We start from the raw sequence: 18,695 nt of genomic DNA, 5'->3' as shown, positions 1-18,695 counted from the left end.
CACGGAATCATATGACAAGACTTACAAACTGTATTATCAGAAATACATTGTAAGTATTCTGATTATAGTGGAACCAAACCAAAGGATTTATTTGGTTAAGGTAAGTGTTCAGTTTATACAGGTCTGGTATGGTATTGAAATCGAAATTTAGGGAATTCAGAAGGTTTATTCTGGGTTTGATTAAGACAGGTTTTAATGTATGTATTTTATCAATATTTGTTTTTGAAATAGGTACTTTGTCATTTAGTAAAACATTATACTGTTCCGAGAATGTCTAAATTTATCTTACTTGGATAATTTCTCTGCATGGCTGCCATATCAGTCATACTAGGATCAAACCCATTGCCACGGAAATTAAACTGGCCATTATCACCATCTTAAAAAAAAATAAATTTCATTTATAAATAACTTTTCTTAAAACAAACTTATCATGTATTTTACAGTAGTTGCAATCAAAGTATATAACTAATTACTAAACAATACAGATTTTCATAAAGCTGAACATATTTAAATGTACACTAGGAGGCCAATCGCATGAGTATAGCAATACCACTAATAACTTTATTACTGCCACAGAAGAGTTATATCAAAATCTCTTTTTGTGAACAGTTGTTCATTTTAATATCTAGATGATGATGCCTTTAATAAACAAAGTATTAAAAAAAATTATAGTTAAATCATTTAAATTGTGATAATCATATTAATATCCTTCTCAAAAGGATGTTCACTACTCTGTCTAAAAATAAGGATTTGAAATCTTTAAAGATCTTTTGTGCCCGAAAATTATACGTAGAAAAAAATTGAAGGGTCAGTGTGGTTGCTTTTGCGATATAAGCATTAAAAATTTTGGCAGGAAAAAAATTTCTCTTAAATTTTCCTAAGTTTAGTCATTAAAGGTTTTATCCAATTAAACCACTGAAGAAATTACCGGTACAAGGATTTCAAGAAAACTTCCCAAATAACAATTTAAGGGGTGTTTAATGAAATTATGAAAAGAAAACAGAGGGTCACTGGACAAAAAATATCAATGGTATGAAACGGACAAAACTAGAGGTGTTAAAAAATCTGACAAAAATGGCTGAACATTAGCAGCCAACATCAACAAAGACAAACAGAAGGACAAACTGTTGTGCAAAGTCAAAAATGTTCTCATTATAAAAGGTGTCAAAAGTAATGGTTATTTACTGCTTTCCATACAGGTGAATTTTTCGCTGAAAATCTAGTTACCATTCATTAGGAATAAGATCCATTACAGATCTCAGGGTAACAATACCCCTTTTAGTTAAGAATTTAGTTGAAGATAAATACACATGTAGAAGATCATCATGATAGGTATTGCAAAATGCATTGTCTGCAAAAAGTAGAAATGAACAACAGTACAAATGAATTTTACAGACAACTCTATAGTAATAGTATTCATTGTATCTGAATTTACTTAAAGCTATAAACCTGGCTAAACAATTCTATTGCTTTAATACCTTGGAATCCTGGCATTTGGTTCATATTCTGAAGGTATGTTTCATATCCTTGTTGGTACGGAGCAGGCTGCATATTTGGTCTCATACCAGGTGGCATGCCAGTACGCATCTGAGGGAATCGGCTTCTGTTGAAGTTTGGAGGAAGGTTTGTTGGGAAAGTTCCAAATCTATAAAATAGAGTCAAAATCGTTTCAAACAAGTTTTTAAAAAAATGCCAATAATAACCAGTATTCAACCTGATTAAACAACAATTTCTAAAACTAAAATATATCTCTTCATTTTGAATAAATTAACTTTAAGATATATTTTGTACATTCACGATGATTGTAAAGCAATGTTAAACATGTTGAGAACTGAATTGTTGTTATGAGACACCACATACAGTAGGTGAAAATATGAATGACATCAATAAAACACATATTGATTATCAATTCACAGATCCAACTGCCCACATTTAAAAAAAGTGTATTAGCATTACATTGATTCACCAGTGTTTAAACAATGCAAAGAGACTTTTTAAGCATTACTTTATATCATCATGACCTGTTCTTAAGTAACCACAAAGATCTAAGAAATTACCATTGAAGTTTTAACTTGAAAAGGAAAAAACATCACTGAGGATGCTTACACAAGTCAGAACTAGAAAAATATATGTCCTTGCATTCCTCCATGAAGCATGCAATTCGCATAAAAAAAAATCAACTAAACTCTGAACTACCTCAGAAATTTGTTCGTGCCTCAGAGACTCAAATAATGGCCTTCCCCAACATAACAAAAATCTGGTACTCTAAAAACATGCCAGGTAACCATATAAATGATAACAAGTTTATTCATTCTTTCTTTTTGGACAAATGGACTAGGAATGATAAAGCCCATATTTGGCACACCAGCAGGACTTGAAATTAGATATTGCCGTTGAGAAAGTGAAATGAATGACTTAACATGGTCAACCGCATTCATAATAGTATCATGGTTCAATGATTAAAAATATGGTGTCCAACTTTGGGAATTCTTCAAATTTTCCATCAAATATGCCAAAGTAGGACACATTTTGGAGATTTTTTTTCAATTTTTGAGTAGACCAGAAATTATAAACTTATGATTTCTATATGCAACTTTGATAGGATTCCAAATCAGTTAAGATATTCCTGGGTCAGGCTAGCAACCTTTGAAAATAACAAAATTTGCATTGAAAATTTTGCCTAATTTTGTAGTTTAAGGTAGGTTTTCACCTACTGAAAATTGATGAAATGACAAGAATTTTAAACCATTGAAAAAAATATAATCACCCATTGAACAATACATATTGCGTTTTCGTCATTTGCTTCAAAATTATTTCTTTGTAAAAAAGGGGCCAACTACTATGGCCCTCATCTTACCTTCTCCTTTAAGCCAAACAAAATTCTTGAGCCATGCACATCTCCATTATGTGTATAAACATCCTTATAAAATTTCAAAGATGTAGCTCAAAAACTGTATAGAACAAACCATTAACCACTTATCCTGAACAGACGAACAAACAAGGTAAATTAAACAGCTCCGAACTTAAACTGGGGGGGGGGATAAAAATATATCAGCTGATAAAAAAAAGGAACCAAACAAACATATTTTTATAATAGACAAACCCTACAAATTACAATAGTATTTAGAATAATGATTTGAAGGTGGTGTTATACATACTGTTCCTCCTCCATTGTAATATTTGTACTTGGCATTGGACTTCCCTGCTGCATAGAGCTCGGTGCTGGTGAAGCCTCTGCTGCCTGTTGTGGCTGATAATTCATTCCCACTGTAATTTAACAAGTTAAGATATTAAGAGACAAGTATAGAAAGAAATTAAATGGAAGTAATGGAGTATTAAACAAGAGGCTCTGGGGAGCCTGAATCACTCATTTGGGTGTTATCCAAAAGGTACAGGTAACCTAATGAACAATTATACTGAAGGATAGGTTCATTTGTTTGGTATGTTATGTAACTAAGCTGACACAAAAATAACAGGATATGCATATCAGAAACCCACCAAAATAGTTTTATTTCTTGTTCAGAAACAGTTACTGATCACATAACCAGTCTTAGTTTTTCATTTGGTTGTTGCACTTTTGAGATAAAAATTTTACAGATTGTACATGAAATTGGCACATTTTAAGAGTTATCATTCATGATTTGGTTTCGTTTGCTTGATTTCAGTGGTAGATAAATGTATGATTTTCTATAAAGTGCAGATCTGAATGCAGAAATGATTACTGTTTTGTGAAATACTGCATATATAGACTGAAAAAGCATTATTTGTTTGGTGGGTTTTTCTACAATATGAATCACTTTACCACTGGCAGTGTCTGAATTTAATATGGACTGGTTCTTTTAACAGGGGAATTATTTGCTTTCTTTGTTGCATTTCTCTTCTGTTTCTTTAAGTTCTCTTTTTTTTCAAATTTTCTATTTCAAATGTTATTTAATTAATAAAATTGTTTTAAAATGTAAGAGGAACTTTTTGTTTTAATTATTTTTTGATTATAAATTACCTAAAAAATTATTCTTAACACCATGACTTAAATCTTGCTATTATAAAAAGAATGAAACAGCAAGAATTTTTATAGTTTCAAACTTAAACATCACATTACAGGGATATTACTGATAAAACTGTAAACAAAGATGTGTTGTGAAAGGATACAACAGAAGATTTATTCATATGTACTTTTCAGCACTCTAACACATGCTTCATGCAAAAAATATGAAATGGGCAAAAATCCAGTACCAAGACGTGAAAGGTGAATTACCGTTAATTAATTAGTATGACATCAAGCCTGATTACATCAATAAAATCTCTGTTCCTTTGGCACACAACCTCCAAAAATCATACTCTATACTTCTTCAATCAGGCATTAAATTTGCATAAAATAGGCTATTGTTTCTGGTGTTTAAAGTTATCGCTTCTTATCCTGAATTACTGAGGCAAGAAAATAAAAACACAGCTATTAGCACTGATCTGATTTTCATCACGAAAGGGTAATGAAGAGAACCCTTATAATTGATCCTTTATTAATAAATTTATATTCTGACATTTAAAATTTGAGGTACAATTATTTATGGACTGATCACAGTCCAGGAGTACGCTTTCTGGAAGCAGTGTATTTGCATGTTATCAAGTACTCTACTCTATCTACACATGAAATTTATCTTTAGTTGTAGCAATATTTTTGTACCAGGTTATACGAAAAATATTTTCACCAAATATAATATGTTCAATATTTTCAAACTTTTTTTTCTCAATCTATCATTAAAATATTTATGTCAAAGAATTTCTTATTTGTATTAAAATATTTCTTATTTTTAGTCCGGTAGAAGCCAATGTTTGAATTTTTTTAGATACCAATCTTATTTCAACTGACATGCAAAAATTGTATTGTATTTTCATAGGTCAAGTCTGCACTGACACATTTAATCAAACTTTTTTATAGCATATTCTGCCATTGGAACATGTTGACATGAAAGATCAGCATGATAGTTTTATTTAGCCAAAGTTCTCCTCAAATGTAGAAGTCAGAAAAGTAAATTTCCATTGTTTTTTTTTATCTTTTCAAACTTCCAAACACAGTATGGTTGATTCGTTAACTACTAAAGACTGTATTGTTGAGTTGTCAACTACGTCACAATCCATGAATCATTCTATGGCGAGTTCTTTAAAAATTTATTAAACGATACGATCAGGATTCTTAAGCCCAAACAATGACTGTCATAATAGTTTCCATTTAAACCAGTAATTTTCTAAATTTTGAATAATCTCTTTGTTGAGTTACTATCATTAAAATTCATAAATTAAAAGACAATAACACAAGTGAAAAACTTTCATAATGACAATTTAAACTCAACTGAAAATAAGAAAAAAAATAGCATTCTGGTTGTGTTTAAAACTTTGGAACATATACTTTAATTGTATTTTTAAATCCTAGCTCTTTTAATGTTTTGTTCTAATAATCCTTTGACAAAGCTATTTTTAGATGTTTTTAAGAAACCAAACAAGGTTCAATAGGTAAAAATCAACAATTGTTTCTACAAAGAGAAAAACATATCAATGTAAAACACTTCTGATGTCAACAACTATTATGGACATTTCTTAAAATCTACAACACAACTCAATCTAACTTTCATTATCTAGTACAACTTTACAAACTTTTGATTTTTAAATTGTCTTATATACCAAATGAATATTGATGTTACCCGCACTGCATGTGGAAGTAAAATTATATATATTTTTAATTTCTTTTTATTCTTTATAACATAAAATTCCTAAAATGGAGAAAAAGAATGATACTGGTAAATCCTGTAAAACTGAAATAGAGAGATTAAGCAAATGGATGTGACAATACATGCATTTTTACGTCTAGTTGGATGTACCATTATATGTCAATGTAATAAGTTAAGGAAACATAAATGCAGGAGTAGAATGTCGATGTTATCAAAATGAAAACCTTGCAAATCAGACACATATAGAAAAATATATGTAAATTAACCATATATTTTTGTTGATCAACTAAAAGTCATTTACTTTACAAATGGTATGAAATTTATTTTCTTTCCAAATTAATGCCTCCTTTTAGATGATTTTTTTTTATTCTGAAAAACAGAAATAAATCTTTAAACATCACCTACAAATGCAGAATATCTGGAATTCAAAAACATGCAGTGTTTCATTGATGAAAGAGTATTGAATAATGTAATAAACTTCACAAGTTTTCATTGATGAAAGAGTATTGAATAATGTAATAAACTTCACAAGTTTTCATTAACGTGTCTCTTAAGTCCTACAAGTTTATGCCAATTTGTAGAATTGTATTCAAGCACAAAATGATGACGCGTAGTTTGCCAGTGCTTTCACAGTAACATATACATGTACCCATACAAGTCCTCTTGCTTAACCTCTCTAATAATTCCCAACCTTTAGGATATATACATCAGGCCAAATGTCTGCAAACAGGATTATAATATAAAAAAAACATTGTACAATAGTGATATTACCAAACATTTCTTTGGCAAATCACAGGGTTTACTGACCATCATTGTTTGATTTTCTTGTAAGTCATGTGACATCATTTGACTTAAAACTTACCAGAGTATAGATCAGTTGTTGGTCCAGTGACTGGTCCCCTGATCATATTTTCTTGATTCTCCTGGTTCTGTGGAGGAGTCTCCATGTGCAACTGTTGTACAGTAAGACAGTTGTTTAGGATATCACCACCAGAAATAGAGTCTCCTTCCTTCTTTAACTGTAAAAAAAAACATAGTCATTTTACATTCTAACATTTGAAATTGTTCAGTAAAGAGTTTTGATATACTGTGAAGATATATTAATTCTTGGATACCAATTTTCGTGGATCAGGAAAGGAACACCAAGTTTGTGAGTTCTTGAATTTGTGGTTTTTAAGTTTACAATATACACAACAACAGGAATATCTCATTTCTTGGGAACCAAATTTCCTGGTTTGGTCTACCAACGAAAACCACGAAAATTGGTACCCCATAAACAGTAGTACTTTCACAGTACCAAAGAAGTTAGAATAAGCCTGTTGCAGAATCTCTTAAATTTGAACAAATTTTAATGATTTATTTCTTCATGTATAGTGAGTTGATGGTACTTTATAGTAAAACAAATACTGGGTCACAGTGTTCTTGCTTTCTTAATAGCCAATGTACTAATTTATAAATATGAAATAAAGAAATAAAGAACTTCATCATCGAAGAAAGTTAGGCTCATCACCTTTAAGCTTGTCCTTACAATTAAAATGATTGTGAAAAGTGCACAATAAGACCACCCTGCCCCAACAAACCATAATATGCATGACTGAAAAATGAAAAAATTAAAATTTATTGAAAATACTTGTTAGAGTCATTAAATCAAAGTCCCAACTGCAGCAAAATGCTAAAAAAATATACATGGCAAGATGAAAGACATCTTGGTGAAATGATTCTACTTTTTGAGAATTTTAGGTCTCGGAAGGAAGGTTCAATATAAGTCCTGATGACAGAGAATTAATTGGGCCTTAGATAACCATGTTGTTTACTCATTGTAGAAGGAATCATTATATTGCTTAAGAAAAACACATTTTTGATAAATGCTAAGTAGTTATGATACAAGTTACAACCACTTTACAACTTCATAATGTAGTCCATGTAATTACAGACAACTCTTTTATTAAAAGGTATTGAATGTACCCTTTCAACTTCTACATATCCTGTCAGGTCGTGTTCTTTATTAGGTCAAGATAATTGAAGTACAGAAAGCAATTACTATCATACATAGAAGACTTGTTTACATTGCACTAGTCTTTAATGTTGTCATGTACATTTCTTAGGTCCTCAAAAGAAATATGATCCAGTACCATTAATCTTTAAGACCTTTGTAGTAAATACTTCAAATTTTGGATGATTTTGCATTTTAGACTAATGTTTAATGTTAAAATAACAAGTCATGATAGCAAGTTTCACACCAAAATTAGCTTAATTAGAAAAGGTATGTCAGAAGTTCTACAATAAAGATATCTATTAAAGAGCAATTTCATTTTTTTAGATTTATAAGACTTTTGTATGAATCAAATGAAACCATTTTACTGTATTACTTTTATATTTCAAAGAAGTAAATATGAAATTGTTATAAAATTGCTATGATACTGCAAAAAAATTTAGAAATCAAAAATTATAAAACAATGAAAAACAACAACAATTTATTGACCTGAAATCATGTGAGACAATAATGATTCTGATCAAAAACAAGGACAGAAATTTGTCCTTGAAGTTCTGATTTGACCTAAATCTTTCTCCAGATTGTTTACTTATGTATAGGAGAGACTCAACTCACCAAACATGAACAATAATCTTAAACCCTTATAAAAATATATTATTGTAAACATCTTTAGTAAATTAGGATATCCTTTCTCTTTCTAAACATAGCATACTCAAAAGAAAAAATAAAACCTATTTGCTAAATTCCACATAGTTGAGGAATTCACTAATCCAACAATTTACAATTATTTTACAATAGAGTGATCAAATTCTGTTGGGAGTAATTTAATTTTCAGTTATTGTTATATTTTAATAGCTGCTTAATCAAAATTTAAAGAAGACTTTAAACTGCAATTTTTGGTGTTAAATAACCCAGAAGTTGATGGTATGCAGTTCTAATGATAACAAAACAGGCATTAACTTGATACATGGATGAACAGGATATGATTACAATTCATGTATACATGTTGATTACTTCTTATGGTATATAACTGCCATAAAAAGCTAAATATCCTTGTTCTGCTGTCAAATGTAAAACAATAATTCTAAATAACTTTTAAAATTACCTACACCAGTTACATACATATATCATGTTCAATTTCCATGAGAATACCAAATGATTTTTAATATGAACTGCTAATGTTCCCCTGACAATAGTTACACCAGGAAGAATGTCTACCTACATTATCACAGAAATTTACTGCTCATATTTTCATTGTGTCTGTTGAAATGTATTATAAAATAATTAAATAAGTTATGGATGTGAAATTTATACTCAGCCATAAGTCTGGACCAAAAATTGGATTTTCACATTAATAATAGCATCAAACAGAGGAATCTAAGTAGAGGTAAATTTCAATTTGAAAAATGAAAGTCTTTAGGACCTTTTCTGTATTATTTTATTTGTTGTGCCACTACTCAAAACATTTACATTTATATTTCAATAAATGAATACTTCTTTAAAAAAACCTCATAGCCATCGAAAGTCAACATATCAAGGCAATAGCTAAGATCCCAAACATAGGGAGGACCTCAATCTGTTCAAAATTTTCCAAACAAATATAAATACAAGCATTTTCAATTAAAATTGTATATGAGTTTCAACATTCAATCGACTCTTAACAAACGAGTAGTCGCTATTGTAGTAGGGTAGTCTGTCAATCTGTCTTACCTTCTTTTTCTGTTGAGGATCTTTCTGATTGTGATTTTTGACATGTTTGCGTAGTGAGCTTGGATCTGTGTAACGTTTGTTACATCCTGGCACTGAACAGGCGTAGGGTTTCTGTAATAAATGTATACCTAAGTTTAATGACTGAACAGAGCAGTTTAAGCTTTCTTGCTCAAATCAATGACTGAAAACTTCAAAACCAAACTGTTATTTTCCTTAAAAGGTGAGAGAGAGAAAAGTATCAGTCTTCAATGAAATGTGGACTAAATTACTGTCTGTGCAGCCCATTATATTAGTACTTACTTAAAACAAAATATCAACATAAACAATTTGTTATAAATAAATTAGAAAATATTTTCCAAGGACAAAATAGAGTAAACTAATAGATTAATCTTACTGAGATTCCTATATATATGTACAAGAAAAAATAAAGACCATTATGAGAACTTCTTGTACCAACTCCTCTCTAAAATGAAAGTCATCAGTTTTGATACTGTGCCAAATTCAAAATGTTAAACTGTCTCATTGGGTTTTAGTGCCATGTAATTTTTACAACAGTCAATATGAAACTTTAAAGTATCAAAGAGAAAAAGTTTTCCACTTTTTAATAACATTTATTGACACAAGTTATGTTTTTAGAAATTGACAAATAAGATTTTTTCAACAATACAACACTCTTTCCTTAGATTAAGTTTTTGAGCTTTGTATATAATACCTTTAACATGAAAAGCAAATAGTATCACCAAGCAACTAGATAGCTAAATATAAATTAATGTTTGCACATTCAAAAAAATCAAATAACACTGTATAAATGTGAATTATGACCATGCATTAATACTGCAACTCTATGGGTCAAAATTACACCAAAGTATAGATAAAGGCTATTCAGAACCACCTTGACATTAGGCTTGTTCAAGTCATTTAATGTTTTATTAAAATAGATAGTCAGAAATGTTCATTAAACAAATACCTTATGAAGAACTAACCGTAATGGAAGCGGGAGGTTTAGCGTACAATAAAACCTAGTTCAACTCTACTTTTCCATCAGCAATGCTTATACCAAGTCAGGACCATTGCAGTAGGTTTAAGATTTGTTCTATACCAAGTCAGGACCACTGCAGTAGGTTTAAGATTTGTTCTATACCAAGTCAGGACCATTGCAGTTGGTTAAAGATTTGTTCTATACCAAGTCAGGACCATTCCAGTAGGTTTAAGATTTGTTCTATACCAAGCCAGGACCATTACAGTTGGTTAAAGATTTGTTCTATACCAAGTCAGGACCATTCCAGTAGGTTTAAGATTTGTTCTATACCAAGTCAGGACCATTGCAGTAGGTTTAAGATTTGTTCTATACCAAGTCAGGACCATTGCAGTAGGTTTAAGATTTGTTCTTTACCAAGTCAGGACCATTGCAGTAGGTTTAAGATTTGTTCTATACCAAGTCAGGACCATTGCAGTAGGTTTAAGATTTGTTCTATACCAAGTCAGGACCATTGCAGTAGGTTTAAGATTTGTTCTATACCAAGTCAGGACCATTGCAGTAGGTTTAAGATTTGTTCTATACCAAGTCAGGACCATTACAGTTGGTTTAAGATTTGTTAAATACCAAGTCAGGACCATTACAGTTGGTTTAAGATTTGTTCTATACCAAGTCAGGACCATTACAGTAGGTTTAAGATTTGTTCTATACCAAGTCAGGACCATTACAGTTGGTTTTAGCCTTGATATTGTTATATGTACTTTCCTTCTTTTGGCTTTTCCTTTTGACTGTTGACTAGAGTTTGTTTATCAGTTCAGTAATTTTGTTTTTACCTTTTACTTATAAATGAGGAAACCTAAGAACTGTCTAATGATCCAACAAAATTTGAAATAAAGAAAGATTATAAGGTCAATATCTTAACTGTTTTCTGGATAACTAATGGTATTTTTTTTAATTATTGTGATCATCTATTATTGTGAATTGTAACAGGGTTCCAATATAAACAAAGTAGAGGCAACATTTTAGACCAAAATTTCATAAAAAAAATATTTTTCCTAATACATGTAATGCAAAAATTAAGTTCATAAAATATACATACATAAAATAAAGTTTCAATAAATGATCCAAACAAATTTTCTAAATTTACAATATAGATTCATGTCTAAACTAAACTATTCGGACTATCAACAAATCTATCTGAAATTAGAGACTAATCGCATGTATCTTCTCTTCTAATCAGTGCCATTGCAAGATTTGTGCAAGAATTAAGGGAACTCAATATTTACAATACTTATAATTCAACAGAAATGACATTTAATAACATGTCAACTATGAAATATTGTAAAAGGTCACGAACAGGAAAGTTTTATAAAGGGCATTACAAAATGCTTCCAAAATACTGTTTACATAGCTTTTAATCTTTCCAGATTAATGTGAAAACACCTCAGTTAGATGGTTTTATGCCAACTAATTTATTGCCCTATCAAAACGCTAGCTACCCTTGTCAAATACACTTTTTTCTTTTAAAAGCATGACCTTAAGAATCAATTACCAAGAATTTTCCTATAAAGTATAAAATGCTTCTTTGTTATTTTTTAATAAGTATTTAATAATCATCTTTTGGGGTAGTGACAGAGACCGGGCATGATAAGACAAGATCATTCATTAAAACAGGATCAAGGTAATAACAGGTCCATAGCAGTGTCATTCCTAAATCCTTAAGGACTTCATAGATTATAATTATTAAAATTATTGAATTCTTATATCAGGGTCCATTGAGAAAGTATTTAAATACTGATATAAGAGGCAACAAAGATGAAAATGTCACGTGCATTTTTTTGTGGACTTATTTGTGGACAGTTGTGGTCACTACATATCTTCTTGTATCTTAAATACTGCTAAACAAGGACATGTGAAGGGCTATACAGCAAAAGGTCAAAAACAAAGAAAAAATATTGACCAATAAATTTGAAAGACTATTTTAAACCTTGGATTGGTACATTTTGAAATGCAAAACTAAGACTTAAATTGCAAAATAATACATGTTTGAATAGCAGTATTTATAAATACCAGGCAGAAGTTGACTCATGCATGCCAAAGACCAACTAAGTCCACTTTCATTTCTAAATCAAAACAGTTGGACCAAATAACCAGTCTTAGTTTTTCGTTGTTGCAGTTTCTTGATGAAATTTGTGCTTAGCAAGAATTAACATTCTTGATTAGGTTATTTTAAGGAGGTAGACCTAGGGTAAGGGACATAACTCTTAAAAATCATTGGAACGTTTGTATTCAGCATTTTACATCAGCCTTATGTAAGAGTAATCAAGGGAACCAAGGTTATAGCGGTAATCTAAAGAATGTAATCCAGGGACAAAGACCAGACATGAAAAACAGACACAAACAACAAAGAACATAGAGTAACTAAAATCATATGTACAAAGTAACAAGAGCAAATGTAAGCATCTAATTAACTTGGATTCATTTTATTCTGCATCAAACGAAAGCTTGAGATGCTTTGTTGAAATTGAATATGATACAAACATATCACTGATTTCAAGAGTTATGTCCCTTACCCTAGTTCTACCTCCTTAAGTTGGAGATAAATGTGTGGTTATCTCTACAATGGAGATCTGTACAGTTATGTAAGATTATGGGGTATGTAGATTGAAAAAGCATTGTTTGTTCGGTGTTTTTTTTAGAAAATGAATTACCTCTAAATGTACCATTATTGGCGGTGTCTGAATTTTATATGGATTGGTACTTAAAACATGATTACAAAGCAGTATTGGTTAACCTTTATTTGAGCAAAAACAAATCTAAAATCATTCCTTAATAAATTAAGTTCTATTTATATTATGTAAAATTGCACTGATATAATGACTAGTTAGAAGGAACAGAACCCCCAACCTTGGTATAACAATCACCCTTTAAAATTTACATACACTCAAAAGAGTACATTCTAGATATCAAACTAAGATTAAATGACATGATAAAAAAAAGAAACATATTTAAATTTATTTCATTTCTTTTGCTGTCCCAGATTGAACTACTGATAAAAATTTGAAATAAAATGGCCTAAAGAAAGCTGAAAAATCCTTTCTCTAAATAAAGAGCTAGGCAAGTACATGCCATATCTTATCGTGACGGTGCAAAGATTTCCCATTACTAAGCCTAAGATTGAAGGTTATTCTTTGCTATCTATTCTTGGAATATCTGTTAAAAAAATTAAACAATTGAAGAAACCATAATGCCGCTAAGATGTGCCCCCCATGAACCTATACTACAACTTAACGTAATATTTTCATCTTAAGGTATTTGCATCAGATATACTGTATAGTGTGTACTGTTATTTCAACCTATATATTGATATGGAGTATAAATTGAATTGCCGATTTTTTACAAAAATCAACAAAAAAAACGAAAGGTGCTAATAATGGCATATTTTAGTGGTCTGTTTAGAAATGCTAAAATACGTTCTGCGAAGTATTACCTCTGAGCTAAAAAGTGCTAAGTTCATTACTCAACATCCACTAAAATTTGAATCAGCATACTTTTATGACTTAAGATTGTCAAATTTTACACTCGCCAAAATAACCTGCCATATTAAGATTTGGATTATAATTATTGTAAGACTGACTTACCGTGTCAAGATGAGTTCGTTGATGTTTTGCTCTGTCTGAAGAATTACTGAATGCCTTGGTACAACCAGCATGAGTACACAAATAAGGTCTCTCACCAGTGTGGGAACGTAGATGTATTTTCAGGTTTTCAAGACGTGAAAATGCCTTGTCACAACCTTCAAACTAAAATGAACAACATATCATAATAATTATATTTGAACTACTATGAGCCCTAGCTTTTTCTACAATATATCATTTTATTTTAGTGAAGTGCCCAATTTTTTTGTTCTGACATTGTCATAGCACTTCTGTAAATCTAAGGCTAAGAAAAAATTGAGGGTTTGGATGGTTGTAAGAGTCAGTTTAGGATAAGAAACGCTAAACAGACGTTGCTTTATGAACAATTATGCATGTTTCTGTGAGTATCCATCAGATGACAATACAAATGGTGTAATATTGAAACAAGGAGAATTGAATTCAGCAGCTCCAAGGATGAGACCATGAGAATTCAAATCCTCATCAGTTGTAGCTGTATATACACTTTTGTAAACACTAATGCAAAGCTTTATAAAGAAAACAAAATAATGTGTAAAGAAACTGGGTTCCTTTCAAGCCTTCATCATATGAGGAATCACAAATTTGAATCCAAGGATCTTTGAATTTGATATATTGTTTACCGAGTACACCACCATTTTGATTTGATTTTCATTTAAGATATTGATGTCATTTAAGGGCAATAGTTAAATTTCTTTAAATCATTATCACAGTTCATATAATTTAAATGACCAAATTTATTCTGAACTAATTGTCAGGAGTGATTGAATTGACAGATTCTAGATTCCTTCAATTTTATAAGATGTCTGATGTGTCTCGTTATCAGCATAAAACTTGATAAACAAATAAACAATTAATATCATGATTAATAAGCTTTAAACACAATGCAGATATTCAGAATGTGACAAGCTGCATGGATTTGCCTTTTCATAGATACAATTTAATCCAGACTGATTACTAGCATATGATAAATACAAACAATATATTGCTGCATTACTGACATTTACATCGTATCTACTTTAAGTTATAAACATTTATCTTATGATGAATTAAAATGCTTGAAATGAAAAAAAAGTTGTCTTAAATACTTAGAATAATTGTCCTCAGGTTTGGCACTGTATTATACATTAAAAGCCGCTCTTCATAAAACTATGACGCACAAAACTAAACTGATTCGCACAAAACTAAACTGATTCGCACACTAGCAATTAGATAAAGTAATACGCTCCAAAATTTGAAAACATTTTTATTTAATGAAGAATGAAAATAACTGAAAAAGAAAATTTTAAAAATCATTGTCAATTTTTATTTCCTATATCAGATTAAGCAATCATTCTAATTATTTTTCAAAAATGTGTATTGCATGCTAAAGAAAATTTTAAAGGTGGAGATTTTAAACAAAATACAATACAGTGATTATCATGCAATCAATACCAGCAGATTTACGCCCAAGTCAAATACAACCAATTTCAAACAAAATTATTTAAAAGATACAAAAGATCCAACTTTGGTTTATTAATTTATCTATAGGAAAGAGTTCAAGTGTGGAAGAACTTTTCTTTTATCAAAAAGAAGTAATATTTTAATAGCCATTGTAATTCTTTAGAAATAAGGCTAGTGGAACAAGACCATGTCAGTATATAACCTTGCCATACTTATATTCTCCAATGTAACTTCACATATACTTAAATAATTAAAAAAAAAAACCTTTCATTTACTGTTCCTTCTTCATAAAGTTTACTAGTATAATCTTAATACAGTATTGATTTTTTTACCACTTAAAGTATCTTTATATTTTCATGTAACAGGATGTAAATGGCAATCCTAAATTCCCATTATATAATAAAAAGGAAAAGGTAAGTTTCAAAAGGAAAAATATGGCCTTACTTTTCATGTTCTTTCAAATAAAAGTGGAAGAAATTTTCTATTTTAAAAAGATGTTTTATGTTCGCTCGAAAGTCTTAAAAACTATACTTTTACCTGTCATGAAGCATGTTTGACCTAAAATAATGTTTGTTTCCCCTTATCAGGCCCTACCTCCTGGATTTGGGTAGGTGGGTAGGGAAAATATTTTTTTCCTTAAAAGTTAATCAAATTCTGTAAAACCCATCATCAAAGAAGTGAAAAGTTTTGCTTTGAAATTTTTTTTAAAAATCTTGTCAGATAATTGCAATAAAAATATTTGGATAGGGCCAATATTTATGGGTATGTTTGGTTCATGCATCTAATTTTTCTTGTTTTAATATACATATATAGTGGCTTTTCATATCAAATTCTTGATACATTTTTGTTTTTCTACACTTTTCATAACTTTTTCCCTTTTTTTTTAAGTGGCCTATAATGGTACTTACAGTACATTTATTTGGCTTTTCTCCAGAATGTACACGCATATGAATCAATAATTTGTATCTAGCATTGAAAGGCTTGTATCGTCTCTGACAACCAGCCCAGAAACATGTAAAGTCCTCTCCCTTTCGCTGATCAATATGGGCTTTTTCTAAATGACGTACAAGTTCATCTTGTTCTTTGAAAATTTGGTTACAGTCGATCCAGCGACATATATTTTGTTTTTCACCATTTTCATCCAAGTCACCATCCTCAATGTTATTGTTCTGAAAGTTCTGATCATTTATCATGTTATTATTGTTCATCATATTTGTAGTATTATCCATAGCAGGGTGTGGTATATTCTGCGGGAAATTCTGCTGCTGTTGTAGAGGCAATGAGGTCCTCTGATTTTGCGTCATCATTTGTTGCTGTGGATGCATACCATTTTGACCCTGAATTATAGCTTGGTCATATGATGGAGGAGGTCTCATTGTCATGTTACCTCCCATATTAGTTGGCATTTGTTGCTGCCCCATGTTAGATGTAAAGTTGTTGAACTGAGGTGCTCCATAAGTCTGCATATCTGCAAAAGCTTTCTGTTCAACCATAGGAATATCACTCTGCTGTACAACAATTTGATTGCTTACAATATCAGAGAACATATCAGAGAGGTTTTCATGCAAACCAAGCTCAGGCTCTCTTTTGAATGACCCTCCACTGTGAAGCGACATTCTGTGTTTTGAGTTGCCAGAATGAGAGAAAGGACTTCCTGTAGATGTGCCACATCTGTGTATTTTACTGGCTATAGCATGACCAAAGTTGCCATGGTGACCAGTAGGCTGTGGGGAAGCACTTGTAGAGGAGCTACGGGAGCCATTGATGTAAGCAACAAGAGATGTTGGAGATGTCCTGATAAGGGAATACAAATCAACACCATCTGGGCCGATTGGTGAAATGGATAATGCTCGCTTCTGACCATGTGTTCTGACAGCTGAGTGTCGAGGACTTGCTGTGTATAAAGAATTCGAAGGAGATGAATCCATATTTTGAAATGGTGAAAGAGAGCAAGTAGCACTCCCAGTAACACCATGTGAAAATTCACTGCCTGTAACAGAACCATTAGAATTATTTGTATGCCCATTGGTGTTGCCATGATGGCCATTTCTTTCATTTTGGACCTGTGGTAATGGTTTGTAAGGATTCCATTCCTGTTTTACTGGGAAAGGTTCCAAGAAAACATGATCTTTGTCATTGTTAAGAGGTGTTTGTGATCGATCAGTCTGTCTGGGAGTCTGTGGCCCATTGCGTGGAGTGCAGCTAATGTTGGAGATTTCACTGGGAGTTGGGGTGGCATTTTCCATTCTACTGGAAGGACGTAACAAGGTGTTCTGGTTGTTTGCTGTTGTATTGAATGCATTAACATTGTGGCTGAAGTTTCCTCTGTTATTAGGGTTTAGTGCAAAGCACATTGGTCCAAGGCTTGTTCCATTCAATTCTGAAAATTAACAATAAAAAAAAAATTAAAAATTTGAACATCGATATACCTTGAAGCTTCATAAATTTGACCAGCTAATTTCATTTAAAGAAAAATTTAAATGTGTAAAGAGCTTTTTTAACTTTTATCAAAGATGTACCATAGGACAACTTAAAACAAAACTAAACTTGAAATGCTTCAAGACCCTAATTCATTTCAAGAGAGTGTTCATTATTTACAATGTGTTTCAGACTGTAAACACAATAGTTCAACCATTGAGAATAATTGACTGAAAGTGGTTTGTCTCAGGAAATTTGTATTGATCACATTAACTATTTCCAATGCACTTATAAGGTGTACTTTAGCTATCTTTGTAGGAACTGTTTGCCTGCTCTACCAAAATTAGATTTTAGCTGATATGAATTTCTGATAATTCATATCATACATGTACCTACTAATGCAGTGCAAGTACGTAACTTCAAATCAAAAATGCAAAATACAAGAAAAAGATCTAAAAAAAGGTTGAACAACATCTCCATTGCTCTTAGCAAGTATTGGAGGAAATCATATTATGTTACCACATTCGTCAACTCGATCAATTCTTACTTTAATGTAACTATGACAAAATCATTTTATTTCCAAGTAATGGTTTATTGATTACTTAATTAAGACACTTATGCTAGTTCAATTTTCAAAAAAAAAGAAAAAGACTGCTTTTACATGCATGACTTCCAAGTATTTTATTTCTATGAAGAAATAATAGTTGTATTGGAAAGCCAAGTTATAACTTAAAAATGAAAAAAAAAAAAATTGTACA

The 18,695-nt window shown here is 30.9% G+C and overlaps 1 protein-coding gene across 2 annotated transcripts in view; it reads right to left on the bottom strand.

The window, feature by feature from the left end:
* The window catches only part of LOC148628938 (zinc finger protein GLIS3-like), a 35,463-nt gene that overhangs the window by 2,452 nt on the left and 14,316 nt on the right, over positions 1–18,695 (bottom strand). For both annotated transcript variants that reach the window (XM_088541140.1, XM_088541143.1), the window contains exons 3-9: positions 16,428–17,899; positions 14,044–14,205; positions 9,427–9,537; positions 6,586–6,742; positions 3,159–3,267; positions 1,479–1,645; positions 290–376 (exon numbers count right to left, since the gene is read on the bottom strand). In XM_088541140.1, coding sequence (XP_088397266.1) covers positions 290–376; positions 1,479–1,645; positions 3,159–3,267; positions 6,586–6,742; positions 9,427–9,537; positions 14,044–14,205; positions 16,428–17,899 — 2,265 coding nt within the window. The remainder of the gene's footprint in view (positions 1–289; positions 377–1,478; positions 1,646–3,158; positions 3,268–6,585; positions 6,743–9,426; positions 9,538–14,043; positions 14,206–16,427; positions 17,900–18,695) is intronic.

Source organism: Perna viridis, chromosome 1 (assembly GCF_037379345.1).
Source record: "Perna viridis isolate PV_CMFRI_1.1 ecotype Kerala chromosome 1, ASM3737934v1, whole genome shotgun sequence".
Lineage (NCBI taxonomy): Eukaryota > Metazoa > Mollusca > Bivalvia > Mytilida > Mytilidae > Perna > Perna viridis.
This window is presented reverse-complemented; position numbering and strand designations above follow the sequence as displayed.